Source organism: Planococcus citri, chromosome 1 (genome assembly GCF_950023065.1).
Source record: "Planococcus citri chromosome 1, ihPlaCitr1.1, whole genome shotgun sequence".
Taxonomy (NCBI): Eukaryota; Metazoa; Arthropoda; class Insecta; order Hemiptera; family Pseudococcidae; genus Planococcus; species Planococcus citri.
In genome coordinates this window covers 82,995,771-83,023,305 of record NC_088677.1, presented here as the reverse complement: position 1 = coordinate 83,023,305, position 27,535 = coordinate 82,995,771, and the positions used below count along the sequence as shown (strand labels likewise).

Genomic DNA, 27,535 nt, shown 5'->3' with positions numbered 1-27,535 from the left:
CGAATGATTCACTAGAAATTGATCAATTCGTTAATTCCATCACCATTCCTATGATGCCGAACTTTCACCATGATCCAAAAGTTCGTATAGCTTTCGCGCGTAATCGCAAACAAAATTGACAATTGAGCTTTTTGAAATTTTCATCGGGAACAGCTGAACCGATTTTGATCAAATTTGAAATTTCAAAACTAGGCTACTAGCCGGACATTTCACCATCATTATCAAGTTTCAAAAGCTCAAACCTTCCAAGTTTATCGAGCGACAAAATTTTTATCGAGATTTTTAAAACTCAGTATTTAGAAAACGGCTGAACCAAATTTGATCAAATTTGAAATCTCACTAGGCCTTCATGATTCCTACAAAGTACTAATACGACCCTCAAATTTTTGATGAATCATTCATAAACGAATTGATCAATTTTTTGAAATAAACATTCGCCAACGGCAACGGATTGATCAATTCTTTAATTTATGTATCAATTAGTTCGCGAATGATTCATCAAAAATTGAGTAAATGAATCGATTCGTTCGCGAACGAGTCACTTATAAGAATCGATTCGTTCGCGAACGAGTCACTTGTACGAATCGATTCGTTATTGCGGTAAGGAAGTTTCTTACATACGTTCACTATTAAAGAAGATGAACTCAGGGTCTTGGGAGGAGAGGCGCAGCGGGGAAGTTCTCAGAACATGAGTTTCAATGAACTTCAAATTTTTGACCTTTTGTATCAAAAGTGAAACCGATGTGAAAAATTTACAATATCTTGTCAACAAAAATTTACGGTTTTCTACAGGTACTATTTTTGAACCGGGTGAGGCCAGATCGAATTCGAAAGAGCACTCAAAGGTGTACCATCATCCACAATTTCATAGGTGAAGTGGGTACCATCAAGAGAAACTCCAGCGTGGAAAGTTTCATATCCACAGCCCTTCTCCTTTTTAGGATTAGAACCACCCTCCTGAAATTACAATAAAATTTTTTTCATCAGCCCCATGTGAACCGATTTCTCTAATTTTCTATTGTGTTGTAGACATTCATAAGAGGTATTCTCATAAAAATTTTCACCTCCCTCCTCATATATTTTTTCCTCAAAATGGTGTTTCAACTTATCTTATGCTTTTTAACAACGAAAATTACGAGGTACAGCTTTGAAACACGCTTTTTGGAGGTATTTTTGACCCCCCCCCCACTACCGAATACCTACTTCTTTCGAAATTGTGAAAAATTGAAGAAACATGTCGGAGTTTACGTAAAACTTCTAAAACTTCGCGTAATTTTTGTATCAGTTCCTGCAACGTTTTGGCAAAAATTAAAATGTCATCTAGAAACGCTTTAGCAATTTTCGGATCCTTTAGAAGAGATAAAACAAGTTTTATAAGCCTAGCAAACACTGACGGAGCATTTTTAAGACCAAAACACATTCGAGCATATTCACCTGTCTCATCTGGAGTAATAAATACAGTTTTATGACGAGAACCTTTTGCAATTTTCACCTGCATGTAACCATGAGCCAAATCAAGCACAATGAAATACTTTGCTCCCTGAACATCCTCCAATAACTCATCAACTAAAGGCAATGGAAAAGGCAATTTTACCGTTTGAGCATTCAATTTTCTATAATCATTAACCAGACGTTTTTCACCAGTTTTCTTATCAACTAAATGCACAGGACTTGCATAAGGCGAGGTGGTTTCTGTTACAAAACCGGCATCCTTCCATTCCTTAACAATACGCGAAATTTCCTCTCTCTCAGCTGCAGTAGTTTTGTATGGTTTTTGACACACTGGGGTGGCATCTTTCGTTTCCTCAATTTCCATCTCTATCAAATCTGTGCAACCTAATTCAGATAAATTCGTTGCAAAACAATCTCTATACTCATTTACCACACTCAAAATTTCGTTTTTAGCTTCCTTGGGGAGATCATCACCTATTACGAGATCGGACATTTCGAAAAGTTTCGCATCCTTATTGACAAAACCTACCCAATTTACCTGCTCTGCATCAGTTTCACTTTTATCCCTCTCAAATTCATCAATTGAAAATGGAAAATTATCCCTAGGTATAAAAACCAATTCGTCATCTACCTTAACCATGGTCACACTGGGATCGTCGATCCAATTCCTACCTATTAGAAAATCGACAGGTAGGGTATGATCAGCTACGATTAAAACTTCAATAGGCACAGTAACACCATCAATTTTTACGTTCTCCAAAGTTTTACCTACAGTTTGGACAGGTGTTTGCTGCCCAAATCCATACAGATTTTCAACATGATCATTAATTTGCAATTTAGCCTTTTTAGCTTGGGTTTCTCTCAAAATAGTCTTATGGGCGCCTGTATCGATCATACCTGTTACATTGTAATTATTTAACATGACAGGCTTAATAAATTTACAAATATGCCTAGGTTCCACACTATTTTCTACACATAGGTTACTATTACTATCTTTACCTAATGGAACACTTGTAGACACGGTTTTAGGATTTTCTTTACGCTGACGTTTGGGGAATGGGCAGTCACGAGCTAGGTGCCCATTTTTGTTGCAGTTAAAGCATCTTGTTGGATCTGAAGATGAAGTTGGTTGGGTTGGCTGAGCGGAAGCTGTTTGAGTTGACTGAGATGGAGTTGTTGGTGTGGATGTCGTATTTTTGGCGGGAAATGCGCGATTTTCACCAAACCTTGACCCAGGGAAAATTCGGCTACATCTCTCCTGGTCCACTTCCAAAAACTGACGAATATCAGCCAACATTTCGTCCTCGTTGATATAGAATTTGTTAGTGATCATATGAGCTAACTCTTTTGTTTGTAGAGACATTAACGAGACTAATGGCTTAGTAGTGTAAGACAATAATAAACACCTAACGATATATATTAACCCTAGGGTGCCGATGTAAAGTCTTAGAACCTGATGTAAAGTATATATGCCTGGATAGCTTTAGCCAAATACCATCAATCTGATCAATGCTTACATAAATCCGTCTATGATCTGTCCGAGGACCTATCATAGGGGTGTATTAGCCTAACCTAAGGGGTCGAAGTACCTACTATTTGCCTATCTACATTTATTGAGCGCCTAGATAAACACATAATAAGAACAATAACACCTATGATTAGACTCCGTGTATTCGATATAATTGAAATACACACCTTATAATTACGCCACAATTAGTTGGTAAAGCTAACTAATTGTATCTTAATAATAACAGGTAAATAAATTCATATATAACATATTATTATGGAAGAAGATGAATACTTACGACCATTGTTGGTGTTAATATAAACGCGGAGATGACTTTACCTTAGCAAGAGTAGATAAAGAGCATACGAAACACGACGAATATTTAACGATTAACGATTGTTAAATAACCCAGGGGTAGTATTAGCAATTAAATCGAAATAAATACTTATTAACAACAAAAATACACTTTAACAAATGAGTCGAGCTGGGTTAACCGGATAATACCCACACGACTGGACTGATATTAGAGAGAGGAGTTTCGGCTTCCTTGGTTCTAATATAAGTGGCGAGAGCTACCGATTCTCCGAGGCTCGATGCTGGCATCTCGCTAAGTCGGAGGGGAAGTCTCTCCCACTGATATAAGTAGGAACATCTTCTTGTAGGAGTAATCTTACACATAGACGCGGAGAGATATATGATATGTGGCAACACCTAAGCGTTGCAAGGCATATGTCCCCTCACATATGCCCCCTTCCTTGGTTCACTCAAGGGATGCAGTAACCGTAGGGGGAAGCACGGACGCCAAAGAATCCTGAGGAGAATATGCCTTGGAACCCTAGGTGCCATGAAGTATCATCGGGATACCCTCTGCCCCTCCGTACTTTCCACTGCAGGTGAGCAGATAAATACGGACAAATAAAGAGACTCAACTACTCAACTTCCTTCACCTCGACAGAGTGAGCATGGTTTGACAAAGATATTTCCAAGTTTTACCATTCGAATCACTTATGAAGCTCAAAGAAAGGTGGTTAATTGGGTCTGAAAGATCAATGAACGTTCTGCGAGGTCAATAGCTGTCCTAGTGCAAGCGACTAGCTGGCTAAGGGCCTGCAGGAGCGTCCATTGAAGTCAAGATTTACAAAGTGGAGCAGAGTTTTCGAAAGTGTTTTAGAAAATATTTACTTTATGTCCACTTACCCCTGATTCATATCAGTGCAACACCAATGATTCACTGTCAGAGACATTGAATGCATTAAATGCCATACTGAGTCCGAAAAGGAATGAAGTGGAGTAAATATTTCAGACATGATCAGACTGCGTCTAAGTGCAAAGAAAAAAGAAACAAGCTGTGGCGTTGGCTGTTTTTTATACGCGTTTTGGCAGCTTGAGAAAGGAAGACGAGACCTAAGAAGAAATCGAAGTATTAGATCTTAAAAAAAAAATTCGTAGAAATATTGAAACTAGGTTCGCCTTGGAATACAAAGAAAATGGAATTCAGACTTTTGATTGAACTATTATTCTTGAGAATATTGATTTGCTCAAGTCTGAAGGTTTTAGGAAAACATGTGCGAAGGAAGGAGAAGGAAAATTGGCTCAAATTAGACAAATCGAGGATGATAACAATTTTTGGGATGTCGTGTGGGTATTAGCGTTCGAATATGTCCATTTTTTGGAATCTTTTCCCTCAAATTTGATGACCTATTGTCGCACTTATGAGAAAATCTATAATAACTTCATTTGTCAAATCTTTATACTAAAAGTGAGTCTTATGAGAGATTATCAGTGATCCTAATTCAAAATACAGAATGTCAGAAATGACTGAAAGCGAAAATGTCAGAAGATGAGTACTAATTTAACCAAAACACATTTGTTACAATGAGAAACAATGCCAATGCACCAAAGTTGGCCGCTTTTCATTAGTAACCTGAAGATTTGGAAAAATTGTCCTAGAGGATGGAAACTCTTGACTGAAAGTGATGACAAAGAAAGAATATCTCGCCAATTGCCATATCCTGTCAATGCAAGCGATCTAAGACCTGACAATATGGTTTGAAAATTCACAACTTTTGTCAAAACAATCTGTCGAATCGAAACTGACATAGAAGACCTATAAAAGATGACTGACAAATGATTGAGAAATTCGAAAGAATTGGATCGTGAATTATTTATGAGACTGGATGATAAGAGAGTATCAAACGTTTCGAAATCATTCGAAAGAATGCTATTTCAATACCTGACTAAGAAGACTATTATAGAATTTCGATATGATTCAAATTCTCAAAGGAAATTTTATCAAAGTGTTTGATTTCGAACGATTTTAAACTTTTATACAAATTTGGAATAATATTTTGACTATACGGATATAGTATTTTTATTTAGTCGAAAATTAGTGATAAATTAGATTGGATTTTTTGTGTAAGTTTAGACAATATTTTGACTATAAAAATATAGTATTTTATTCGATTCGAAAGTTACAAAGAAAAATGCAAGTTTATTGAAATTGAGTAAAAAGAGATTATTTCGAAAAGAGAAGCTAGAATCTGGAAATGTCGCCAAAATAGACAATTTTGGATTAGTTTGTTTAATCTTTGGGTGCAATTATGCAGATAATAATTATGTGTTTATTTTATTTGAAAGTAATCAAAGGTAATTTAGGTTTGTTTTGACCTTATATCGTTTAAAAATTTTATGTTTTGAAGGTCATAGAGTTCGAAAGAGGAATTTTGGGAATGGAAAAATTTTCTATGATTTTTTGTTATTCTTTTATTTTTTGGTTTTTATAATTTTTGACAATTTTTGGTTTTTTGAAAAAAAATTCCAATGAGGATTTTACTCATCTCGAACTCTATCCTACTCTGATGTTTCCGATTTACTAAAGTTTGACAATGAAGACTCTAACTTCTGATGGTACCTGATCTAACTTTCCCTAACAGCGACTGTGTATTTAAGTGTCAATTTTTGTAAAATAATTAGGATGACCGATTACGAGAAAAATATGTAGGGCATACGCGAAAATTACTATTGTTAAACGGATTTTAAAGTCCAAAAATGGTCATCCTTTGGTTAAATAAAGTTTACGTTACGTTAAATTGAGTGGAAAATAAAAGATAGAAGTGAAAAGTAAAAGGAATTTAGAAACAATTGAGTGAAATTCTAATCAAATGGTCGTAAGTAAACTTAATGCAGGAAATATACAAAGCATGCATACACAACATATTACAGATGCAAGAAAAATGCATAGAAATATCACAACATGAACAAATGCAAAAGTATCACACATGAAATACATCGGAAATGCATAGTAAAGGAATAGATACAAAATTTACATAGGGATATCATTATTTTCAACACGTTTATAACCTAATCTAGACACGATTGTATATACAGGAGTGATTCTTAATTCTAGAACTATGTACATACATTTTTTGTTTTCATTCAATTTTTGACTATTGAAAAAAGTTTTGAATCTTAACACATCGGTAACAAAGAAGATTTTTCATGTTTTTACTTTTCGAGTAAATAAGTTGTTATCTTAACGAGTAAATGTTTTTTGAAAACTTAAAGTATAACTAAAAAATAACAAATTCTAAAATTAAACAGAACATACGAAAAAATAAGCAAAGCTGTTTTTTAAGTAGGTTATCTTACTACATAATGCATAACATATAAGTGGATACAAATAGATAAATAGAAAAATCTACAAAAATGGGTACCATTGGTTTCTAGTCGAAGGACTGATAAAGTTAACAAATATGGGAGCAGATTTTTGTACACTTTTCAAAATTTTGATTAAAACTAGTTCTATCGTATAAATGGGGAAATAGACAACGATTATACCTAACAGTATTCAATATCTCAACAAGTTTATACACGATTAAAATTAAAAGGTTATTAGACTGAGAAATAGAATATTCTTAAAACTACATTACTTTTCATCTACATTTTGATTCGATATTTACGTTGAAAAATTTAAAATTTACAATTCGAAAAAATACAGAGAAGAAAATTAAAAATATACCTTTAAAAGAGACTTATCCTAACAAACGAGTATTTACTAAAATAAAAAAGGTCGTTGATTTTATGTTTATTTCAAGTGATATTTTCCAAATAAAATTTAAAAAATGTCTTGTACCATTTTTCGAAGCGTATAAAAAAAGAAAGATTGTTTCCTTTCTTCAGGGTAAGAATAAAAATAGCCTAAGTTGAAATTTTCATCTAAAAATAATTCTAAAAAATAAATCAAGAAACTTAATTAGATATTTAAGCGCTCGAAATGCGAATGGAAAAAAGTTTAACTTCTAATGCTAAAAATAAGAGTCGTTTTCACGAATTAAAAATAATAAAAATGATTATCGATAAACATTTCGATTTCTGGTCACAATCAGCTACTCGTTGAAAAATTGAGCTATTCGAATTGTTCCTCTGGAACTTGGACATGGCTTAGAAGCTCGGAGTTACGCTGTCGACGACATTGGGATCGATAAAGTATTTCCCACGCTCTCCATGTAACCAATTAGCTTTAGAAATCGAAAATTGAATTAATAGATATGAAACTTACGGTGCTAATCTAAAAAATATTTGCTCTAACATGCAATAGAGCTTAACTAAAATTAAATGTACTCAAATATTACGTAATAGAATAGAATAAAAAATAAAAAGGGAGGGGAGGGGGGTCTATTTTGTCCCTATTCATACAAGAGAATGAATCGAACTTATGGACCCAGAATTCTAATGAACCTTCCAGAAAAAGACCAATTTCTAATATACACCCTAAGGTGTCCTGCAACGAAAAAGCATCAAAATCGAGAAAAATTCGAATTCGATCAGAAATCCAAAAATAGGTCCCTATATGTGAAAGTTTTTTCTACTATACGTTCGTAAACGTCCTTCAACGAAAAATTAGTTCCAACAAAGGGAGTTTTTGAAAAACTGACTAAAGGAGAAAGGCTTGGCCCAATTTTAAAATTCATGCACGAAACATGAAGATCAAAATCGGGCAAAAAGGGTTTTATTTCAAAGATTCATTTAATGGCTATTTTCTACGACTCAACACTCAATGACCTGCAACGAAAATTGCGTCATTTTCTAATATTCATCGAGTGCTGAAATTCGAGGAAAATTTCCAAAAATGAATCAACGAATTATTAGCTATTTCATTTTTTCAAAAAAATGCACAGGAGTGTCATTTTTGAGTGAAAAAATGAAATGAGCTCTAATCATGAGGGCGATACTCACGAAGCTTCTCCCAAATTTCTACATGCACTAAAATGTAGATTTTTGGGAGAATGTCAAATCCGGGTGGTTGCAGCTGCGACGAGTCGATTTATGATGTTTCTGGCGTGAATTCGTCTGACATCGGTTCGTCGTCTTCGTCGATCGGGGAACAGACACGATGGTGCTCGTCTTCTAATAATTCCATCTCAGCATCGACGCATGCAACCCAAGACGATGGTTCGGTTGGTGATGTTGGATCTTCGATGTCCATTGCTATCGACTCGTCGAGCTGTTGCTGGTCTATAGATGGAGCAGCAGGCACTGGAGAGAGCAAGGCTTCGGCAGAGTTTCGTCGCGAACCTGCTTCGTTACTCTCCGAAGCTGGAGACGATAAGTACGTGCGAAGGGGTGAATTAGCGTTCTCTTCTGCAAGTATCTCATTAGCTATACGATGCAGAAGTTCCACATTCATCTCTTCACCGCGTGCTGTCGTCTCTTCTCGCTTATTGATCATCCGTAAACGGCGAGAGGTTCTCAAAAGTTCAATATCTACTTGATCCATGGTAACCTCTCGTTCGTTACGCGAAGTCAATTTCTCTAGTGCGCTGCTCATAACTTGATCTAGAAGCAATAAATCAACATTTGCCGAGTTTTCGGCGGTTAGCGATACATCATTACGAGATAAATTTTCCTGAATTTGCACGTCATTGGATTGTTGAGTTTCATCGAAAATATTCAAGTTGTTTATCATGATGTCACTCACCGAGGTGGTGTCGTTGTTTTTTCGATTGAAATTCATCTTCCTCAGCGCTTTTTCAGGAATAAGATTAAAATGCATAGTCATTTTTCTGATTACCGAGACGTATACTTGCGGATCGTAAAAGATGCCTAAATCATCTTCATATACCGGATGACCAGAAAGATCATTGAAGAATTCGCAGAGGTAGTGGGGATCATCTGCAAGCATTTGAGGCCAGTCTGTCGAAATCGACACAACTGGTAACATAAACCGCTCGATGACTCCTTTGGCTGCCAACAGCCCATGGAGTTTCTCCAATCTCTTCGCGAAAATCTCCGGATCGGTCTTTATACAACTATCGTACGTACCTATTGCCACCATTACACGAGAAGGTAAACGGTCGAATTCCTTTAGGTTTTCTATCAGGGATTCGACCGTTAAATCCCTTCCGTATAATCCTTGATCGAGTGTGTCTGCAAACTTTTTACCCTGCAAAAGCCTCTCCGCAATCCCTGTCGCGTGTCCGTCACCAAGGAGGAGTATGTCGTCGATGAAAATTACCGCCGGCATATCTCCTGACTTGGCCACGTATGCCGCAACAGTACAATACAAAGGATAAGAATTTATCGGGTAAAAAGGCGCAAGTACCTCAGCTGGGTTATCAAATCGCTTCTGAAAGAAGGTACAGCTCCGATAGAGTTTCGTGTTGGTGTTTCCCAGCTTCACAACTTGGTCCTGTGCAAGCGGAGTGCGATTCACCTCTTTTGATTTCTTGCTCCCCTGTGATTTTTGAGTCTCCTTCAAGACGTTCACATTGGAGCAAGAAGGCAAATTTTCAACCCCCTCAGATGTTGGCACTGGGCAGTTGCTTCCCTGGGAATCAGACAAAGGTTGGTTTGCCATATACCCGCGTTCTTTGTCTGTTCCCATTGAAGACTGACCAGCGACAACAGGCTGAGGGGTGGGCACGAGCGGAAAGTCGGTCATAAAGCTCAGAAGCCGTTGCTTTCGACGCGGAAAAGATTTTTTACGTCTTTCCTGCGTGAGGTCAACAACCCCCGGCAATACAACCGGCTCAACAATCTCGATATCGTCACTCGAGGAACTGTCCCTACTCTCAACCTGAACTACGTCCCTATCTACATCCGCATCAGCGACCGATTCCCTATCTACCCTTCTCAAAGAGACAACGGGTTGCTCAATGCCGATGCTGGGCAACATTTCGGTAAGTTGAGTCATCGCGATTGCGTCAATTTTGCCCCTCAACACAGAGTCGTAACTGGCCTTTAGTGTACGATACAGCATTTGCTGGGTGCTGTGTTGATTGGTCAAAATGCGCAATCGCTCCTCAGCCGAATTACATCGATTGGTCAATCGCTGATTTGCTGCCTGCAATTCCGCTCTCTCGTTCGGCGTCACTGGAACCACAGGGTCCCTCTGCCTCTGAGGTAGCGAAATGCGGGCAGATTTCGTAGACACACGCAATCGATGGTATTTGTTGCCTTTTATCTTTACTGAGCAACCTGTCGCTCGACACTGCAAAACCGTTTCCTTTTTTGAGTTGGTGTCGATACTTGAGTCGTGTGCAACACGTAAACAATTATAATGATAAACGTGCCTGCACCGACTGGTAACGACCGGATAATCGTCCTTCTTTTTCGTATTTGGATGAGCTTTCTTTAACACATCTTCCTTACAGAATTCACAAAGAATTATTTCGTATTCCATTTTTACACTTGTAGAATGAAAAATACGAGAAAATTCTGAAAAGCTTTAAAAAAAATTGAGTAAAATTACGTTAAGATGGAGAAAAGAAAAAATTTTAAGAAAGAGAGAAAGAAGGCATAATAGGTTTCGTATGAGAAGAAAAATTTACGTTAAAAGGAAATAAAATAGAGAAGTACGAAAACTATGAAAGAAAGTTTATGTTAAAAAAAAAAAATATATATGATAATAATAAAAGAAAGAATTTGAAAAAAGAAGAAAACAGGGTTTCGTATTAAATCGAAAATTACGTTAAATAGAAATAAAAGGGAGAAAGTTCGAAAATTTGAGTAAAAATTTACGCAAAAGGAGATGTAATTATCGCGAAAAGGGTTTCACAAATATCAATAGAAAGTCACGAGAAAAATTGCAACATTTTCAAAGAGAAAAATGCCACGTAAGCCAAAGAAAATGAGACGAAAAGAATATCGACAGATGACACGTATGTTACTGAGACAAAATCGAGAAAGACCTAGTCAATCAAATAGAGACGAATAGAAAGACCTATATTTTGAGATAAGCTCCTATAAGGACACCTGTCCGAAAAAACACTAAAGCACCAAAATTGGTATTTTTCCGGAAACACGAGATCCTGCTATGTAGAAGGCACAACACATATGATACATACGAAATACGTAGATATAATGACAACGCAAACAATGCTACTTTAATCAATCGCAAAATAAATCGGCTACGCCGTACTTACGGTTACCAAAAACGAAAGCCAGCCTTATTCCGGTCAATCAGCCTCCCAACGCACCAAAGTTGGGTTTCTGAGGACCGTTATAAGCCGCCGAACACAAGCAAAAATTAACAAGAATAGCGTAGAAATAATATACTACTATGTAGATGAGAAGTTTGAACGCTATTGAATGACGATAATTTTTTCTATCTCCAAATGCTCTAAAATCTACGAGTCGAATACCTCCCCACCTGCATTTTTCGTGATAAAATATATTTTGCACATCTGATAGTGCTTGAAATGCAAGGCAGGAGGGGTTTCTGCTTTGTAGCAAGAACTGTGTGGAGACATGAAAAATCTGTAACCTATGCGTATACGAAATGCGATAATAGTTGCTGTGTGAAAATCGCCGATGTTATGGCTCTATCACAGCAGATAAGGAACGAGAGAGACAGAGAGAGAAACAAATGAACGTGAAATATCGAAATATTTCTAATGCTATCTCTGTCTAACTGGTTCGAAAATATTCGTCATCTTCGTAAACGTTGCAAAGCTGAGATAGGTAGTTTCGATGATGTGAGAAAGAGAGAGAAAGAAGTATCCAGAAGTGTGTGTGTTCGTTACATTTTATTACTTCAAACTGTCGTTGAGTGATTAAGAGACATTTCCTCCCGCTGGTACTAGGCATTTTATTGCTCACTTGTGTTGATTGACAAGAAGGCAATAAATGCAAACACAATCTTTCGATTCGAAATCGTCGCCTTGTATCAAAGGCAAGTTTTCCGAACTCGTGAGATTTTGTCTACTACCACCGAGAGAATTATCTCGTTAAAGTTAGTTATTTGTTACGTACCTATACCGGTTGCATACAAGTTGCACTGTGCATAATTGCACTTGTTCAAATGCAACGCTATGCCGCAGCTGCGGTTTGAAACAGTCAGTTGATTGCAACAAAACGCAACCCACGAGACAACGCATGCATCGTGCTTGTTATACCTGTATGTCGTTATCCTACTCCTATACCTATTTGTTATCGTTATGTTCCGTTAGTTTTGATTTTTAGAGCGTTTTGTGATAGATCTCTCTCATAAATCGTGTGTATAGGGCATATGGTTGGGAAAAATATAGAAAAATTGAGCTGAAATGAACCACTCATGGGACATATGATCAGGGAATTCGAATAGAAGCTGGACAAGGATTCGTGAGAGAAGTGTGGTGGAGGATGGAAAAGAATGGAAAAAGGATGGAAAGGGGATTAGGCGTATGTTGACAAAATAGGATAGGAGAAATTTGAGAAGAAGGTGACTGTTTCTCATGAATCAATGTTGTAGGATAGGAAGGGTATAGTGAAGGAATTATGAAAACGGATTCATGAGAAGGAATGGAGAAGAGTTGCGAATCAACTCTGAATAGTGTAGCAAAATTCTATCAGAATTCGGTCGAGAGATAAAAAGAAAAATAGGGCATAGTGAAGGAATGTAGATTGACCGAATCTGACAAAGCTATTGCTGTGAAAATGATTTGAATCAATTCGCGAGAAGTTAAAAAGGAATGGAAATAGGAAAATTCTGTACTCGAGCGTATCAGAATTGGTTTTTGGAAATTTTATGACAATGAAATTCCAGGAATTTTAGGATATAGGTCAGGAAATTAATAGAAAAGGAAAAATGAAGGAAATAAGTTGCGAATCAATTCCATAAAAAATGGCCATTGCTATGGGACATATGTTGAGAGGATAAACTAACAGGAATTAGTTCGCAAAAGAAAGCGAACATGGATTGACTCTGTGCTATAAAGTATCAGAGTTGGTTAGATTGAATTTACGAAAAACTGAAATTCCAAAAGTTAATGGATTTTGGAATAGGAAAATCTAGGTTTGTCTCAAAATATATTATTTTGAGAAAGTGAGAATTTTGCGAAAACTTGAAATTCTCAAAAAAGTATAATTTGAAAAATTTGTGAGGGGGGGGGGTAGGCAAAACTCGGCACGAATTTGATAGCACAATAAAGGTGGAAACATTGGCACAAATTCGCGCATGAAGAAACAAAAGATTTGTTTTGTGGACTGCCTACCTACTCCTGAAGTTTGTGAAAATATTGAAAATAATTGGTAAATTTAGGGTCTCTTCTCGTGAGTCAGTGCTATAAAAATAGCGAGGGCATAGTGAGGGAAAATTATAGAAAAGGAACTCACGAGAAAAGCTTATTTGGGAAAATTCAAAGTTTTTAGGATTTTAGGAAGAGCAGACTGAGGTGTTTTTCTCGTGAGCCAGGGCATATGTTGGGGATAAAGTGTCAGGAAGAGAGACTCATGAGATAATAGGTGAAAAAAGAGTAAGGAAAAATTAGTAAATATACGGAAACTGATTTAAAGTATTTTTCTCGTGAATCAGTGCTATAAAAATGCGAGGGCATATGGTGAGGGTAAAATGATAAGAGAGACTCACGAGAAAAAATGAGTGGAAAATCAAGAAATTCATGAAGGAAAATTTTTCTCGATTTGAGTGGAGAAAGTGCAATTTGCAAGTTTCCATGGGGGTTGTAATTTACGAAAAACTGAAATTCCATAAAGTTTTGGGGAAAAGTAGAAAAAAAAAGCTTCTCATTACCAAAGTAATTTCGACGAACCTTATTAGATGGGGGGAAGAGTTGGACGATATAGCACGCTTCAATTGCTACACATTGATTTTTCACAACAGGAATCGCCAACTGACAAGTGGAACTTAGCAGGCAACTAATCGGAGGAGTTTCGGCTTCCTCTGAATAATTTATGGGACCACTCGCCTAATTGAGGGAGAATAATAAAGTCCAAAGAAATACTAATAGCGTCTGAGAGAAACTTTCAGCAAGTAATACACATTGGGTGTGGAGGAGATTTATCAGAATCCGATCAGAAGATGTAGAAGAAGTAATAGGGCATATTGAGGGGTAATTTGACCGAATCTGATAAAATATAAAAAATATGGGGAAAAGAAAAGGAAAAAAAAAATGAAAAAGAATTGAGATAGTTTGAATTGAAATTATGAGGCATAAGAACGGAAAATTTCGCAGGCAAGGTGAGGAAAATACGAAAGTTAAGGTAAGGAATAGTTATAGTTGACGTTAGTAGTTTGCCTCGTTCGTTATGTTTTTTCGTTAAGGTGTTAGAGTATGTACCACCTAAAGTTCAAGTTGTCAAGTGCCCCTCAATAACGTGATTTTTTACGTCACGTGACTGAAAAGAACTTGATAGTCTTTCTCGAACTAATCGCACATGAGGGAGCAATCCAAACATGTGTTCATAAGTCCGGAAAAACAACCAACTCGAAAAGTAGGTGTACATTTGTTATAGTTAGCGATTTATCTGACTACCTCCTCAAATCCAATATATGCACATGATTATGAAAACCTTGTCGCAATATAGAGGGTTGAGAAAATACTCCGACAAATCTGAGGTTGCATACAACTGGTAGGTGATTGCGCTCCATACGTCAAGAATGTTTTGAGTTTTGGAAACGCCTTCATACCACCAGGTATGCAATCTCTTGTCATAGTTATGCGAGACTGCATAAAACTGGTAGGTGATTGCGTTCCGTCCTTACAAGAATGCTTTGAATTTCGGAAACGCCTTCACACCACCAGGTATGCAATCTCTTGTTCTAGTTATGCGTTATTCAGTTATTTAGTTATTTTTTAAAGTTTTGAGAATTTAGCCTTTGCGTCGCAAAATCTTGCACAGGGTTGCCCCAGTTTGAGATATGCGAATACAAAAACTACTTCTCATTGTTATGTTATAGTTAGTTAATTTTTGTTCGTTAAGAGGCGTACGTTATGGTTGGTTATAGTTAGTTAAAATGTCACACACTTCTTGGAAATTTTATCTAAAATTTTGGACGCATTTGCCCCAGTTAGGGGGAAGAGACTTCTTCAAAAAAAAGACTAATTAGGACTGAAGACCTTTTCTAGGTTTCTAATCTATCTATTTCTCACAGCGTCGCCTGACTATGCGTGACTTAAACTCACGTTTAGAACGTTTATGTCTTCTTTTTTGAAGACTTTGACTTGGATGTAAGCACGACTTTTGGAACAAATTCGAGTTCTATTTGTTTCACTTTCTCAGGATGTAGTACAGAAAGTGACGATTTATTTGGCTCATGGTTCGTATTTGAGCCTGAAATTTTATCACTAGTTTTACCTGGAGTGTGAAGATTTTTCGTAGTACCCTTTGAGAGTGTATTCTTTTTCCAAGACATTTCCAGCTGGTGGATTTGGATGTATACTGTGATGTAGACCTCCAAATATACGTCCAATGATGGATGATAGCGTTGGCTAGATTGTATAAACTGGAATCGATTATGCAGCGGAATTACAAGCCTTTGACCATCGACAGCAGGTCTAAGTTCTATTTTATTGAAATGGATGTATTCTTCTGTTTTCAAAAATAGAAGAGCTGGCTCTCGTCTGAAAACAATTCTCAGATCTACCGCTAAACGAATGTACATGTTACGAAACAAAATATAGCGACCTAAAGACACTGGTTTTTCATGTCGTAACTGTGGTTTGATTAAAGGGTGAAGGAGAACTATTCTCTCAGCCTTTTTGTCATCGATCAAAAAGCTCAGAATGCACTGCATCTCTTTTTCTACACTATTAATTGGCCTATTGGAAAAACTTAACTCAAATTGTCCAAAAGAGATGACAAATTTTCTATTTTGTGGAAAAGGAACATATTTGAGTCGATTGTATAATTCTGAGAGGCTTATCTGGTCTTGTAGGAATTTTGGTAATATAGGCGGTGGAGTCATTTCACCTCTACTCAAGAAGTTAGCGACTCCATCCCCGATCCAGATATAATCCTCGAAAATATTTCTTAGGGGGTCCGATATATCGTTAGAAAGTGCCCCTGAACCCTCTAACGATTCTCGTTTCCCAAGTTTGACTCAAAAGTGTCCTGAGGATTTTGAAACTCAGAGGAAATTGAGTTCTCATTCACATTAACATTTTCTAGTTGTTCAATCGTTTGATTTAAAGACGCTAAATATTCCTCTCGTTCTTGTTGATCGTCTTCCTCATCATCTAATAATGAGACTTCGTTGGTATTTGGATCAATATAAACGGCATGCACATTTGCATTTAATTCACGAGGGGGAAATTTAGGTTTAAATTTACGTAATACAATTTCGCTTCTATCATTCATATGAAAGGCTGGTTTGGGTTTTTTATTGTCAAATTTGGGAATATTGTCTTGGCGACTGTCATTTGGATTTTTCGCCGGAGCAACATTTCTCGTATTTACATTAGGAGCTTGCTTCTCGTTTGACGGAGGGGTGGGCTGCCTAAATGTAAATTTTTTGTTTTGAAGATTGACGAATGGTTTTTGAACTTTTGGTACACTTTGGACCTTGTTTGCATTCCAATCTTGTAAAAGCTGGGCATATGAAGGTACCAAAGGCATCGCTTTGTTCTCGAACACATTTCGTCTTTCATATACACGAGTATTCTGAGTGTTACTGCGACCTTTGAGCACTACTGGGACTTCATTGAGAGGATCTTCCTGAATTGACGCAAGGTTTGTCAATTTCAGAAGAAACTCATCCAATGATTGTCCAGGTTGATGAAGACTTAGACGATATTCTGGTGGTGTTTTCGCAATGATAATGCGGATGAGTTCCTGCTCAGGATTCATACGAAAATGACGGAGACTCTTTATCCAACATTTCATGCGAACAGCCAAATCTTTTATATCAATGGACGTGGAGTACGTCTGGCAAAATGCCTTCCAAGCTTCATTTTGTGCTCGAATGTCCCAATAAAACTCGAGAAATTTCGCTTTAAAATCATTGAAACTAGTTGCTTCGGACGAAAATTCCAAAAATTGGGTTCTATTAGACGTAATAATCACACCTTTCATTGCTATAATTTTTTGGGATTCAGGCGCGCGAGTGCCTCGAAAATAATCCTCCATTTCGGTAATAAATTGGTGAGGATAATATAACTTATCGTCGGAAAAATAAATACCTGCATTTCGGACTGCACCTGCATCAATATGCACGCTTGCACGTCCTTCATCTGAATCATTGGTGTGATTATGCGACCGTTGTTTTAAAGATTGAATCTCACCACAAATTTGGCGGAAGCCTCTGTCTCGAGTTGCTAAGTCGAGTTCAGATTTTTCCTTATACTTCGAGTAGTTTTGGTTGAAATTTTCAAAATCTGCTTTAGACATGAAATTTTCGTCATAGTCAGCGAATTTGCTTGTATGACTTTCCAAAATACTCGAAGTATGTTCAATATTTGCGGTGAGGGTATCTTGTAAGTCACTAATCTCTTTTCCTACGCGAGTATCTAAACTGACTACACAATCACTCAGTTTTTCCACTGCAATTTTATTTGCATTGGCCAAATTGGATACCAAGGTACTTTCCTTCGTAAGGGTTGCGTGGTTTTCTTTCACTTGACGTTGGATTGAATCACTCCAATTCCATGTCTGTGTGAAAACTTCAGCAACTAATTCATCTAATACATCAATGTATTTTTCAGAATTAAAAGGTCTGGGTTGCTTGCTCGCATTCCCTTCCTCACTTACGTCAGGTGTAGTATCTTGGTATTCATCTCCGGAAGTATGAGATGAGCTACCAAGCGACTGGGAAAAATCAATATCGACATTTTTATTAACTTCGCTTACCTCAGGAACTGATGGGGTTTCCGGCTCGGAGGTGCGCGATTTCGAATGTGTGCGATTTACGGAATCAAGAAAATTTCCACTGGTTCTACTTCGCGTAATTCTAGGCTCGTTATTCATGATAAAAGGGACGCGATTTAATCGAAAAATACGACGCGAAAAAATAAATGTACCGAGAAACGAATACTAAGTAATTAGGCGCGAGAGATTTACGTTAAATCGTCGAGGGAATACATCTGATTTAATAACCGCGAGTTTAAGAGAGATGCAGTGTATGAGCTGCGTTCCCCCTTTTTACTGTAACGGCAAGAAGGTGTACGATGAGTGTACGAGATGTTTTTGATGGGTGGAGGTGGGGTATGTGGTAGGCACTGTGAGAATACAAGTACTCGTCACGTATGTGTCACCAGGCATTTAGAAGTCTAAAAATAGATTTCTAAAAAATGAAACGAAGGTATGAGAGATGGAAAAAATGCGTAGATACGATGATTCAATGCCTACCAAAAGAGATAGGTATGAATCATCTATCTACGATGGAAAATGAAAAAGATATAAGAGGAAATGAGTCACCTTCACTTGAAGGTGACTTTGGAAAAATGGCGTACGTGATGTTTTCCACGTGGAAATGTATCACGTGTGACGGAAAGGTAAAGGAAGAGAGTCATCTTGACATTGGAATGACCTTTGTGAGAAAACAACGTACGTGACATGCCCCACGACATTCCAAAGCTGACGAAAACAACTTGACATTGAAATGACTGTGGGAAAATGGCGTACGTGATTTTCACACGGAGATAAAGATAGGTATGGAGCTATTTTTAGAAAGGAAAATGGCTTGAGTCCGTTGAAATACGCTGAGATCACTGGAAATGGGTATAGAAAGAATGTTTGGGGCCTATCTTGGGTGGAATTTTTGCACGTGAATTTTGAAAGATTCGAATTGTGCAATTTTCCAAATTGGAATTTTAGAATAACGAACGAGTTTTTCGACGCGAATTTTTTGAAATTGAGTGGATTGGGTTGATGGAAAATTTATGAGACAAAGAGGAACGAACACGTTCTATTGTCTCGATGACACGGTCGACTTAATTAAAAAGTCTCGGGGGTTTTGGGAGAATATAGGGTATCAAAAAATTATTGTGAGCATGCCCGGCCGGAGCACACTCACAAAACTTTAAAAATTCCCTAAGTTTCTCTATTACAACTTATCCTTAGGAATAAGTTAATTTCTTGGGTAGACCTAGATGTAGACATGAAATTTCTTCGTGGTCCACTAATAAGGTACACGGGGGTTTTATGCAATTACTTGCATGTTTGACTCTGTTTTCTGAATTTTAACCTTGAACTGGTCGATACTATATTGTCCAATTCGTGAAAATTTCGACATATAGTATCGGTTGTTCAACTCAGACAAAGGGAAAAGTTATGACACGTTCAGAATACTGGAGACTATCATTTTTCGCAGATATGTACACACTCGTGAAGGTCATTTTTCAGTGAAAAATTACATTTCTTCATTCGCATGTGTGTCCACACCTTAGAAATCTGAATTCTGCAATAATTCTTCGGGAAGAGAAGGAATAATGTGATTTTTTCGAGTCAACTTGTCGGACTTTAAATAAAGTGTTTTGCACATTGACTTCGAAAAAATGCACAGTCGAGGTGTTGTAATAGAAGAATAGCTTGTAGGATCGAGATAGAAATTATAAGGAAATTTTAAACAAACTGGTCACAAGATCCTCTACTTAGCACGAATCTGACTATAATTCGCATGTGATGAAACATAGTGCAATCACGAATCTTCGGAAAAGCACTGAAAATTCCAAGGCTCTCAATTTTTCCGTCGATTTTCGTAAACGAATCCTCGAAAAATATTGAGAATTCCAAGGACTTCAATTTTCTCCGTTAATTTTCGTTATAAAGCACATGATCCCATCACTACTAAAGCTAAGTAGAAAACCTGCGAGCTGAGAATAAAAAATATCCCAAAAAACTTCTAAAAATGAGAAATTCGAAAAATGGACCTAATTACCGAGGATAGGGAAATATCGGCATTTCCCATAGAAATTTCAGATACGAAATGACGAGCATCACGGGGCCTAAAAATTTCCAGAGATTTTAATTTTTCTGTTAATTTTCTGGGGCGAGAAAATTACCAGAATTATGCCGAAAAATGGATTTGTTTAGACGTTCGAACTGCGGTGAATTTACCCAGCTTAGTCTCTGACAAGCAGATACTGAAATAAATTCACGTCACAATTCGAAAATCTAGACAAATAGTTAGATGTTCAAATTCTTCAATCACAATGAACTTGCACTAAAAAATTCATGTAATGAGAAAATCTGAGCAACATAAAGATCCAAATGTTAGGCTTTGTTTAAAAATCCGAGTTACGGCAAGTTTACCCAGCATAGTCTCTGACAAGCAGATACTGAAATAAACTCACGTCATAACTCGAAAATCTAAACAAATAAGGAGATACCTAAATTTTCCGATTACAACGAATTTGCATGAAAATTCGTGTAATCATGAAAATTTTAACATTATGGAGTTCCCTATAGGTAAATTTTGTTCAAAAGTCCGGATTACGGCGAATTTACTCAGCATAGTCTCTGACAAAGCAGATACTGAAATAAATTCACTTATAATCCGGAAATTCGAACAACTAAAAAGGTCCTAATTTTCAGTCTGAATTCTATCACTAGATTTCGGTATGAAAAAATACCTACTTCTAGCGCCTGTGGTATTTTTGATATTTTTTGCGGAATTTCGTGTAAGAAAAACACACAAAAAATACCAAAGTTGCTCAAATTTTCGAGGTTGTCGGAACAATGTAAAATTGACGCAACAACTGAAAATATGAACAACACCTGTGGAATTTTAGTATTCGCGTGCGCTTCTCGTGAAAATAGAGAATTTTTCGACGAATACTAAAACTTTGGAGAATTCCGAAAGTTCAATTTATTGACGAATTTTCGAAAAAATTCGCCAAGTACCTTGAAATTTTCCGAATTTTTCAGAGATGAAAATCCTACATGAATAGATTCTCGTTGATCGTCAGGATAACGAGAAGTCTATTCGCTATTTTTGAGCTTAATATTTTCGTCCGATCTTCGCAAAAAAAAAGATGTTTCAAAAATATTAAGGCAGGGTTGAGATCCTAATTATGACGCAAATTTCGAGAAATTTGAGACATAGAGAGGACCACGTCCGGGCGCCAATGTAGAGACATTAACGAGACTAATGGCTTAGTAGTGTAAGACAATAATAAACACCTAACGATATATATTAACCCTAGGGTGCCGATGTAAAGTCTTAGAACCTGATGTAAAGTATATATGCCTGGATAGCTTTAGCCAAATACCATCAATCTGATCAATGCTTACATAAATCCGTCTATGATCTGTCCGAGGACCTATCATAGGGGTGTATTAGCCTAACCTAAGGGGTCGAAGTACCTACTATTTGCCTATCTACATTTATTGAGCGCCTAGATAAACACATAATAAGAACAATAACACCTATGATTAGACTCCGTGTATTCGATATAATTGAAATACACACCTTATAATTACGCCACAATTAGTTGGTAAAGCTAACTAATTGTATCTTAATAATAACAGGTAAATAAATTCATATATAACATATTATTATGGAAGAAGATGAATACTTACGACCATTGTTGGTGTTAATATAAACGCGGAGATGACTTTACCTTAGCAAGAGTAGATAAAGAGCATACGAAACACGACGAATATTTAACGATTAACGATTGTTAAATAACCCAGGGGTAGTATTAGCAATTAAATCGAAATAAATACTTATTAACAACAAAAATACACTTTAACAAATGAGTCGAGCTGGGTTAACCGGATAATACCCACACGACTGGACTGATATTAGAGAGAGGAGTTTCGGCTTCCTTGGTTCTAATATAAGTGGCGAGAGCTACCGATTCTCCGAGGCTCGATGCTGGCATCTCGCTAAGTCGGAGGGGAAGTCTCTCCCACTGATATAAGTAGGAACATCTTCTTGTAGGAGTAATCTTACACATAGACGCGGAGAGATATATGATATGTGGCAACACCTAAGCGTTGCAAGGCATATGTCCCCTCACATGTTCCAATTGCAATCTCTTTTTTGGTGTCGGAAAATGATAGATCAAGACTTCGGCATAATAAAATTTTATCATGTACCTATATGTAGGCAAAAACTGTTTCTACCTTTTTCTGAACATGATTTTCCATTCTCCGAAATTTTGAAGAACGGCTGTGGTCTGCGGCAAAAGATGCCTTAAATTTTGTTACAAATGCACCCCATGTCAAAAACTGTGTCTGATTGGCCATAAACCAGCTTTTGGCAGCTTTTACACACTGCCTTTTAGCAGCTTCAATTTTAACGAGATCAGTCCATTGGTGCAACGCAGCAAAAGACTCTAAACCTTCGAGCCAATCAATCGCTTCAATGGCACTTTGTTCACCATCAAAATCTGGTATATCACGAATTATTTCGGGGATTATTGGTTGAGGCGGACTTACTGGAGCGACATTAGGTCCTAATGACATCCTCTCAAGCACAGCAAGAAAGCGTTCTTCTCGTCGATTCATCATTTCCATAAGGTTTGCCATGAGGGGATTGACCACTGGAGGTGGAGTTGGGTCTGGTTGACGATTTCTTCTGACCACTGGAGACGGAATTGGATTTGGTTGACGATTTCTTCTTGTTTTAACAACCATGATGATGATTGAATAGCGAATGGTCAAAAATGGTGACCCAACACAAACAGGGTTGAAAAACGGCAACCCAAAATTACGGCGATCGAAACGGCGATCGAAAATCACTGCTGAGGTCGAAAACGGCGACCACCATGTAAACTTCGATTCAAAATAAAATTATCGATTGTTACTCAAAATTGATTTTTTTTTTTTGAAAAACGAGAAAAAAAAATCACCCCATGGGTATTTGGGGGTGAATCCCACTTCTGATTGAAATAAATAAATAAGTCGTATTTGCGAAGTCTGTATTACTGTATCAATACATCTACAATCTACAACAACACTGAAAGGTGTAGGCATTCGCCTACGTAAATCTAACCTAGCATATAGGGATGGTAGCAGGGCTACCACCATATGAAACGTAAATATATTTACTACAGTACCTATCAGAAAACCACTTCATATGGTCATTTTATTAACTGAAACGCAGCGAGCTAATTTCGTACATCCAACTTTAAGTACATATATAAAACTGAGGGGCGTTCCCGGGATAATTCAACCATCAGTAATTTTTCATCTTCGTATGATTTCAGATACCTTATTTCAAACATGATCATTAGAGAAACAGGAATAACCCATTGACCGAATGAAAGCGAATTCGGAAAAAAATCAAGATAGACATAAAATATACCGGAAACATTAATTTACCATAATGCATTTCCATAACTTATTTCTCACATTAATCGTGTACACGCTTACGTTTAGCATGAGAATGAAACACTGTAATGCAAACTCGAGTGAAATAGTTTCGGAATTTTTCCAAGAGGAACAATCCTTCGATAATTTGGCAGTAGATAAAATTGGAGGATGGGTATATGTAGGTTCAGATAACCACATCTATCAATTATCAGCAGATCTGAAATTACAAATCAAGTATACTTTAATGGAATTCAATTCTTCAAATTGTAACTCTGACAATTGTTCATATACATCGAAACATAATTGGGATGATTGTCGAAGCACCTTGCTCGAACTAGATTATCAAAACCAACAACTCATATCGTGCCATGTTTGTCGCCACAATAACAGGCTCCTAGAGGAATGCCGTGCTCATAATATCCGTAATATTTCAGAAATAATGGCAAACACAACCGAATATGTTTCGTCTGAAATGGAACCTGTATCTTTCATAGCTCCTAGTTTAATACAGAACTCATCCGCACTGTATTGTGGCTTTCGCTTATTTGGAATAACTCCAATAGTAACTATTCGACACCTAGACCGAGAACGCTTTCTATCATATGGCAACCAAATTATTATGAAATACCACCCAATGTATAGTAAATTCATTTACGGTTTCAATTCGGGAGATTCCAACTATTTTCTTACCGAAGGGTTCTTGTTCAGTCAGCAAGCTATTAATTCGAAGGTCTTAAAAGAAGACGGGCTAAACCTAATTGAAATAAGGCATGACGGTCAAAACTATCAGTTTGATGACGTTCCCTTAATTTGCGGGACTCTGAAAAATGAGCCCCAGAATAATTCTATGCAGCTCCAACAAGCCTACTTCTTCCAACACAAATCAGCATACGACTTGCAAATAGATTCACATGAGATAGAAGGGGAAATATTGTTTACTGTGGCTGATGTGTTTGACAATAGTATGATGAGAAGTAAAGACAGTTTCAGAGTATGTGCATACAACATGAGTAATATACACCCCACAATTCAAAAACGTAAGGTGTTGAATGGAGAAATCATATTAGATCACGTAGGTATTACTCATGTGAAAGCCATGGCAGTCGACTCAATAAATAACCACATAGTCTTGTTCATTGGAACAGAAGAAGGCCATCTACTGAAGATATCAATAAGACTCAATTCATCTTATGCCTATACGGCAAATATTTATGCGGATATCACCATCATGGATCAGAAACTATATCCTTTTCCTTTCATTTATTCTAGTATGCTGTTTGATTCTACAATGAACTTCTTATACATAAGGAATTACTGGAAACTAGCCAAAATCAAAATTCACAATTGTGACGAATACAACACATCATATTCATGTTTAAGTGCAAAAGATCCTTATTGTGGATGGTGTTTCCTTAGTAATAGATGCTGCTTGAAATCACAATGTCATTACGATAAAAACCGCATCAATTGGATCTCGTATGACGTCGATAAATATATAAACACGTCTTCAAGTCCAAGAAATGAATTCCCAAGGAAAGCAGAATGGAATGTAAGTTTCAATCTATTGAATTCACACCCGTTCAACGATCACACAATATTATGCTCCTTCAGATTCAACAACGCTACAATAAATACTACAAGTGTAAATAATAAACATCAAATCAACTGTCCAACGCCAAATGCAAAAGATCTGCCTCCAACGCCCATTAATAAACACTCTATAGAAGCTCAGTTATCAGTACAAACAAACCTTTTCCCAGAATTTCAAAAAATCGAGGTGGAATTCATCGATTGTAGCACATATAAATCGTGTTTACAATGTGTAAGGTCTACTCCATGCAACTGGCATATAAATGAACACAAGTGTGCAGATGAGCCGAATCAGCGAAACGATGATACAATACTAGGTGATAGTTTCAATGTATCCGATTTTCCAGTACTAAAAAAAAAATTGCGAGAATTCAACTGCCCAACTTTTTATAAAATAAAACAGGGAACACATTGGTACAAACGTGCCGACACTGGAAAGAAAGAAAGAATCGTCGCAAGATTTAGAATCCCAAAAATATTAATTAACGAGACATTTACATGCGAATTTGACACTGAGGAAAACAAAACCATAGCATCAGGAATAATCCTACACTATATCGATCTGTATTTTGAGAAAAATATTTATGAAGGCAATATCGAATGTGAAACAATATTTACATACGCTACTCCAAAATCTAGCATAACTGCCAAATGGTCTATTTTATGGAATGGATCAATACCACTTGAAAACCATGACGATCAACGTATTATTTTATATAAATGCGCCAACATGGACAATCAGTGCGCAAAGTGTCTGGATAAAAATTACGAATGCATGTGGAATTCAAAAACAGGAGAATGTAAATACAACAACGGCTCGGATGTAGAATCTGACATCAATAATCATTGGTTAAATGACAGAGAGGAGTGCTTAAATGTGCCATTTGTTATTAAAAACCAATCGAGTTGGTTAACAGACAACATCTATTGGATCATTATTATCATAACGACAGTAACACTTGTTACAGTCGCAATATTCTTCATTTATTGTAGAAATTTCGCTAAAAGGTCGCAGAATATGCAACGGCAACTCAATAAAATGGGTATGGAAATGATAGCCATGTCACAGTGGGTTAAGCGAGTGGTGATCGAGAATGAAATTGAACTGGATGAAAATGAATCAAACATAATGGTAAGTATGTACTTTTTCACAGCATGTTCGTTTCATTAACCCTTAAACACCCAGGCTAATCCTGAGATGTTGTGTGAAAATGCTTTCAATTTCCTGAATTAGATCATCACAAGCATCACATTAACCCACAGTTTGCCCCCCAGCCCCTTAAAGCCATCTCGTAAAAGCTGTACCGATTTATTCAATTTTCTTTGAAAACCGAGAAAGCAAAAACCCCAATGAGGTCAATCATGGAACTGAATGATATAGTATCATTAGGTGTACTGAATGAGTGAAAGCATATCCCCAAAGAACACCCCCCCTTTTTGGGGGGCAAATTTTCAAAAAAGTTTGGATAAAAAAATTGAACCCATGCTCCATTTTTGGATAAACATATTGATGGTAGACCCTTCACAAAATGAAATCATGAAAGGTGTGAAAATGGTGGACCAGAGCGATTTTTTAAAAATTTGATATGCTTGTCTCGAAATAAAACCCCAAAAAACAGAGCATGAATACGCAGAGTACATAATATGGGAAATATTATCAAGTAGGCTTGAAATGTCAGAAACAAGAATTGAAAGGAACACAGATGCTTTTAACAGCACATAAGTTCAGATAATCTACAATCCACCCATCAAATCTGTTTATCACTATGTGGATATTCTTTCTCGATATTTGTCACCAAATAGTTACATCCTACAAAGATTAGCAGTACAATTGTTTTTCTGCAGAAATATCAAATACGTTTATCTACCACTTTGAAAAGCTTTACACAGTCAAATTGCAGCACTCCCCGGCATTTCATAATGTTCAAGCATTCATGAAGGAGTCACTATCCCTCCTCGATCATAGATAATGTAGTTCTACATCATGAAAATTGCACGAGCAGAAGTCATCGTTTACAATCATGAGATTGTGCCTAGCTTATGACTACAGGATTCAGGGGATTTGAGATTCAGTAAAAAGCTTTCAACTGTTGTTCAACCACAACTCTGAACTTTTGAATGTTTTGAGAAATTCCTGCTGAAGTTGATATTCTTTCTCGATATTTGTCAACAAATAGTTACATCCCGCAAAGGTTAGTGGTACGATTGTTTTTCTGCAGAAGTATCGAAATAGGCTTATCTACCACTTTGAAAAGCTTTATGCTGTCAAATTACAGCTGTCTCTGGCATTTCATAATGTTGAAGCATTCATGAAGAGGTCGCTATCTCTCCTCAATCATAGATAGTGAAGTTCTACATCATGAAAATTGCTTGAGCAGAATTCGTTGTTTCCAATCATGATATTTCATGATGTTGAACTACACTATCAATGATCGAGGAGGGATAGTGACTTCTTCAAGAATGCTTGAATATTATGAAATGCCAGGGAGTGCTGCAATTCGACTGTGTAAA

At 36.9% G+C, this 27,535-nt stretch overlaps 1 protein-coding gene and 1 long non-coding RNA gene across 3 annotated transcripts in view; one reads left to right on the top strand and one right to left on the bottom strand.

The window, feature by feature from the left end:
* Positions 1-27,535, bottom strand: part of LOC135838325 (uncharacterized) — a 345,767-nt gene that overhangs the window by 88,290 nt on the left and 229,942 nt on the right. The gene's annotated exons all lie outside the window — the stretch shown is intronic.
* LOC135838069 (plexin-A4-like) overlaps positions 1-27,535 on the top strand; it is a 55,462-nt gene that overhangs the window by 2,371 nt on the left and 25,556 nt on the right. Inside the window, exon 2 of the mRNA XM_065353608.1 lies at positions 23,329-26,156. Within this exon, the coding sequence (XP_065209680.1) occupies positions 23,448-26,156 (2,709 nt within the window). The 5' untranslated portion in view covers positions 23,329-23,447. The remainder of the gene's footprint in view (positions 1-23,328; positions 26,157-27,535) is intronic.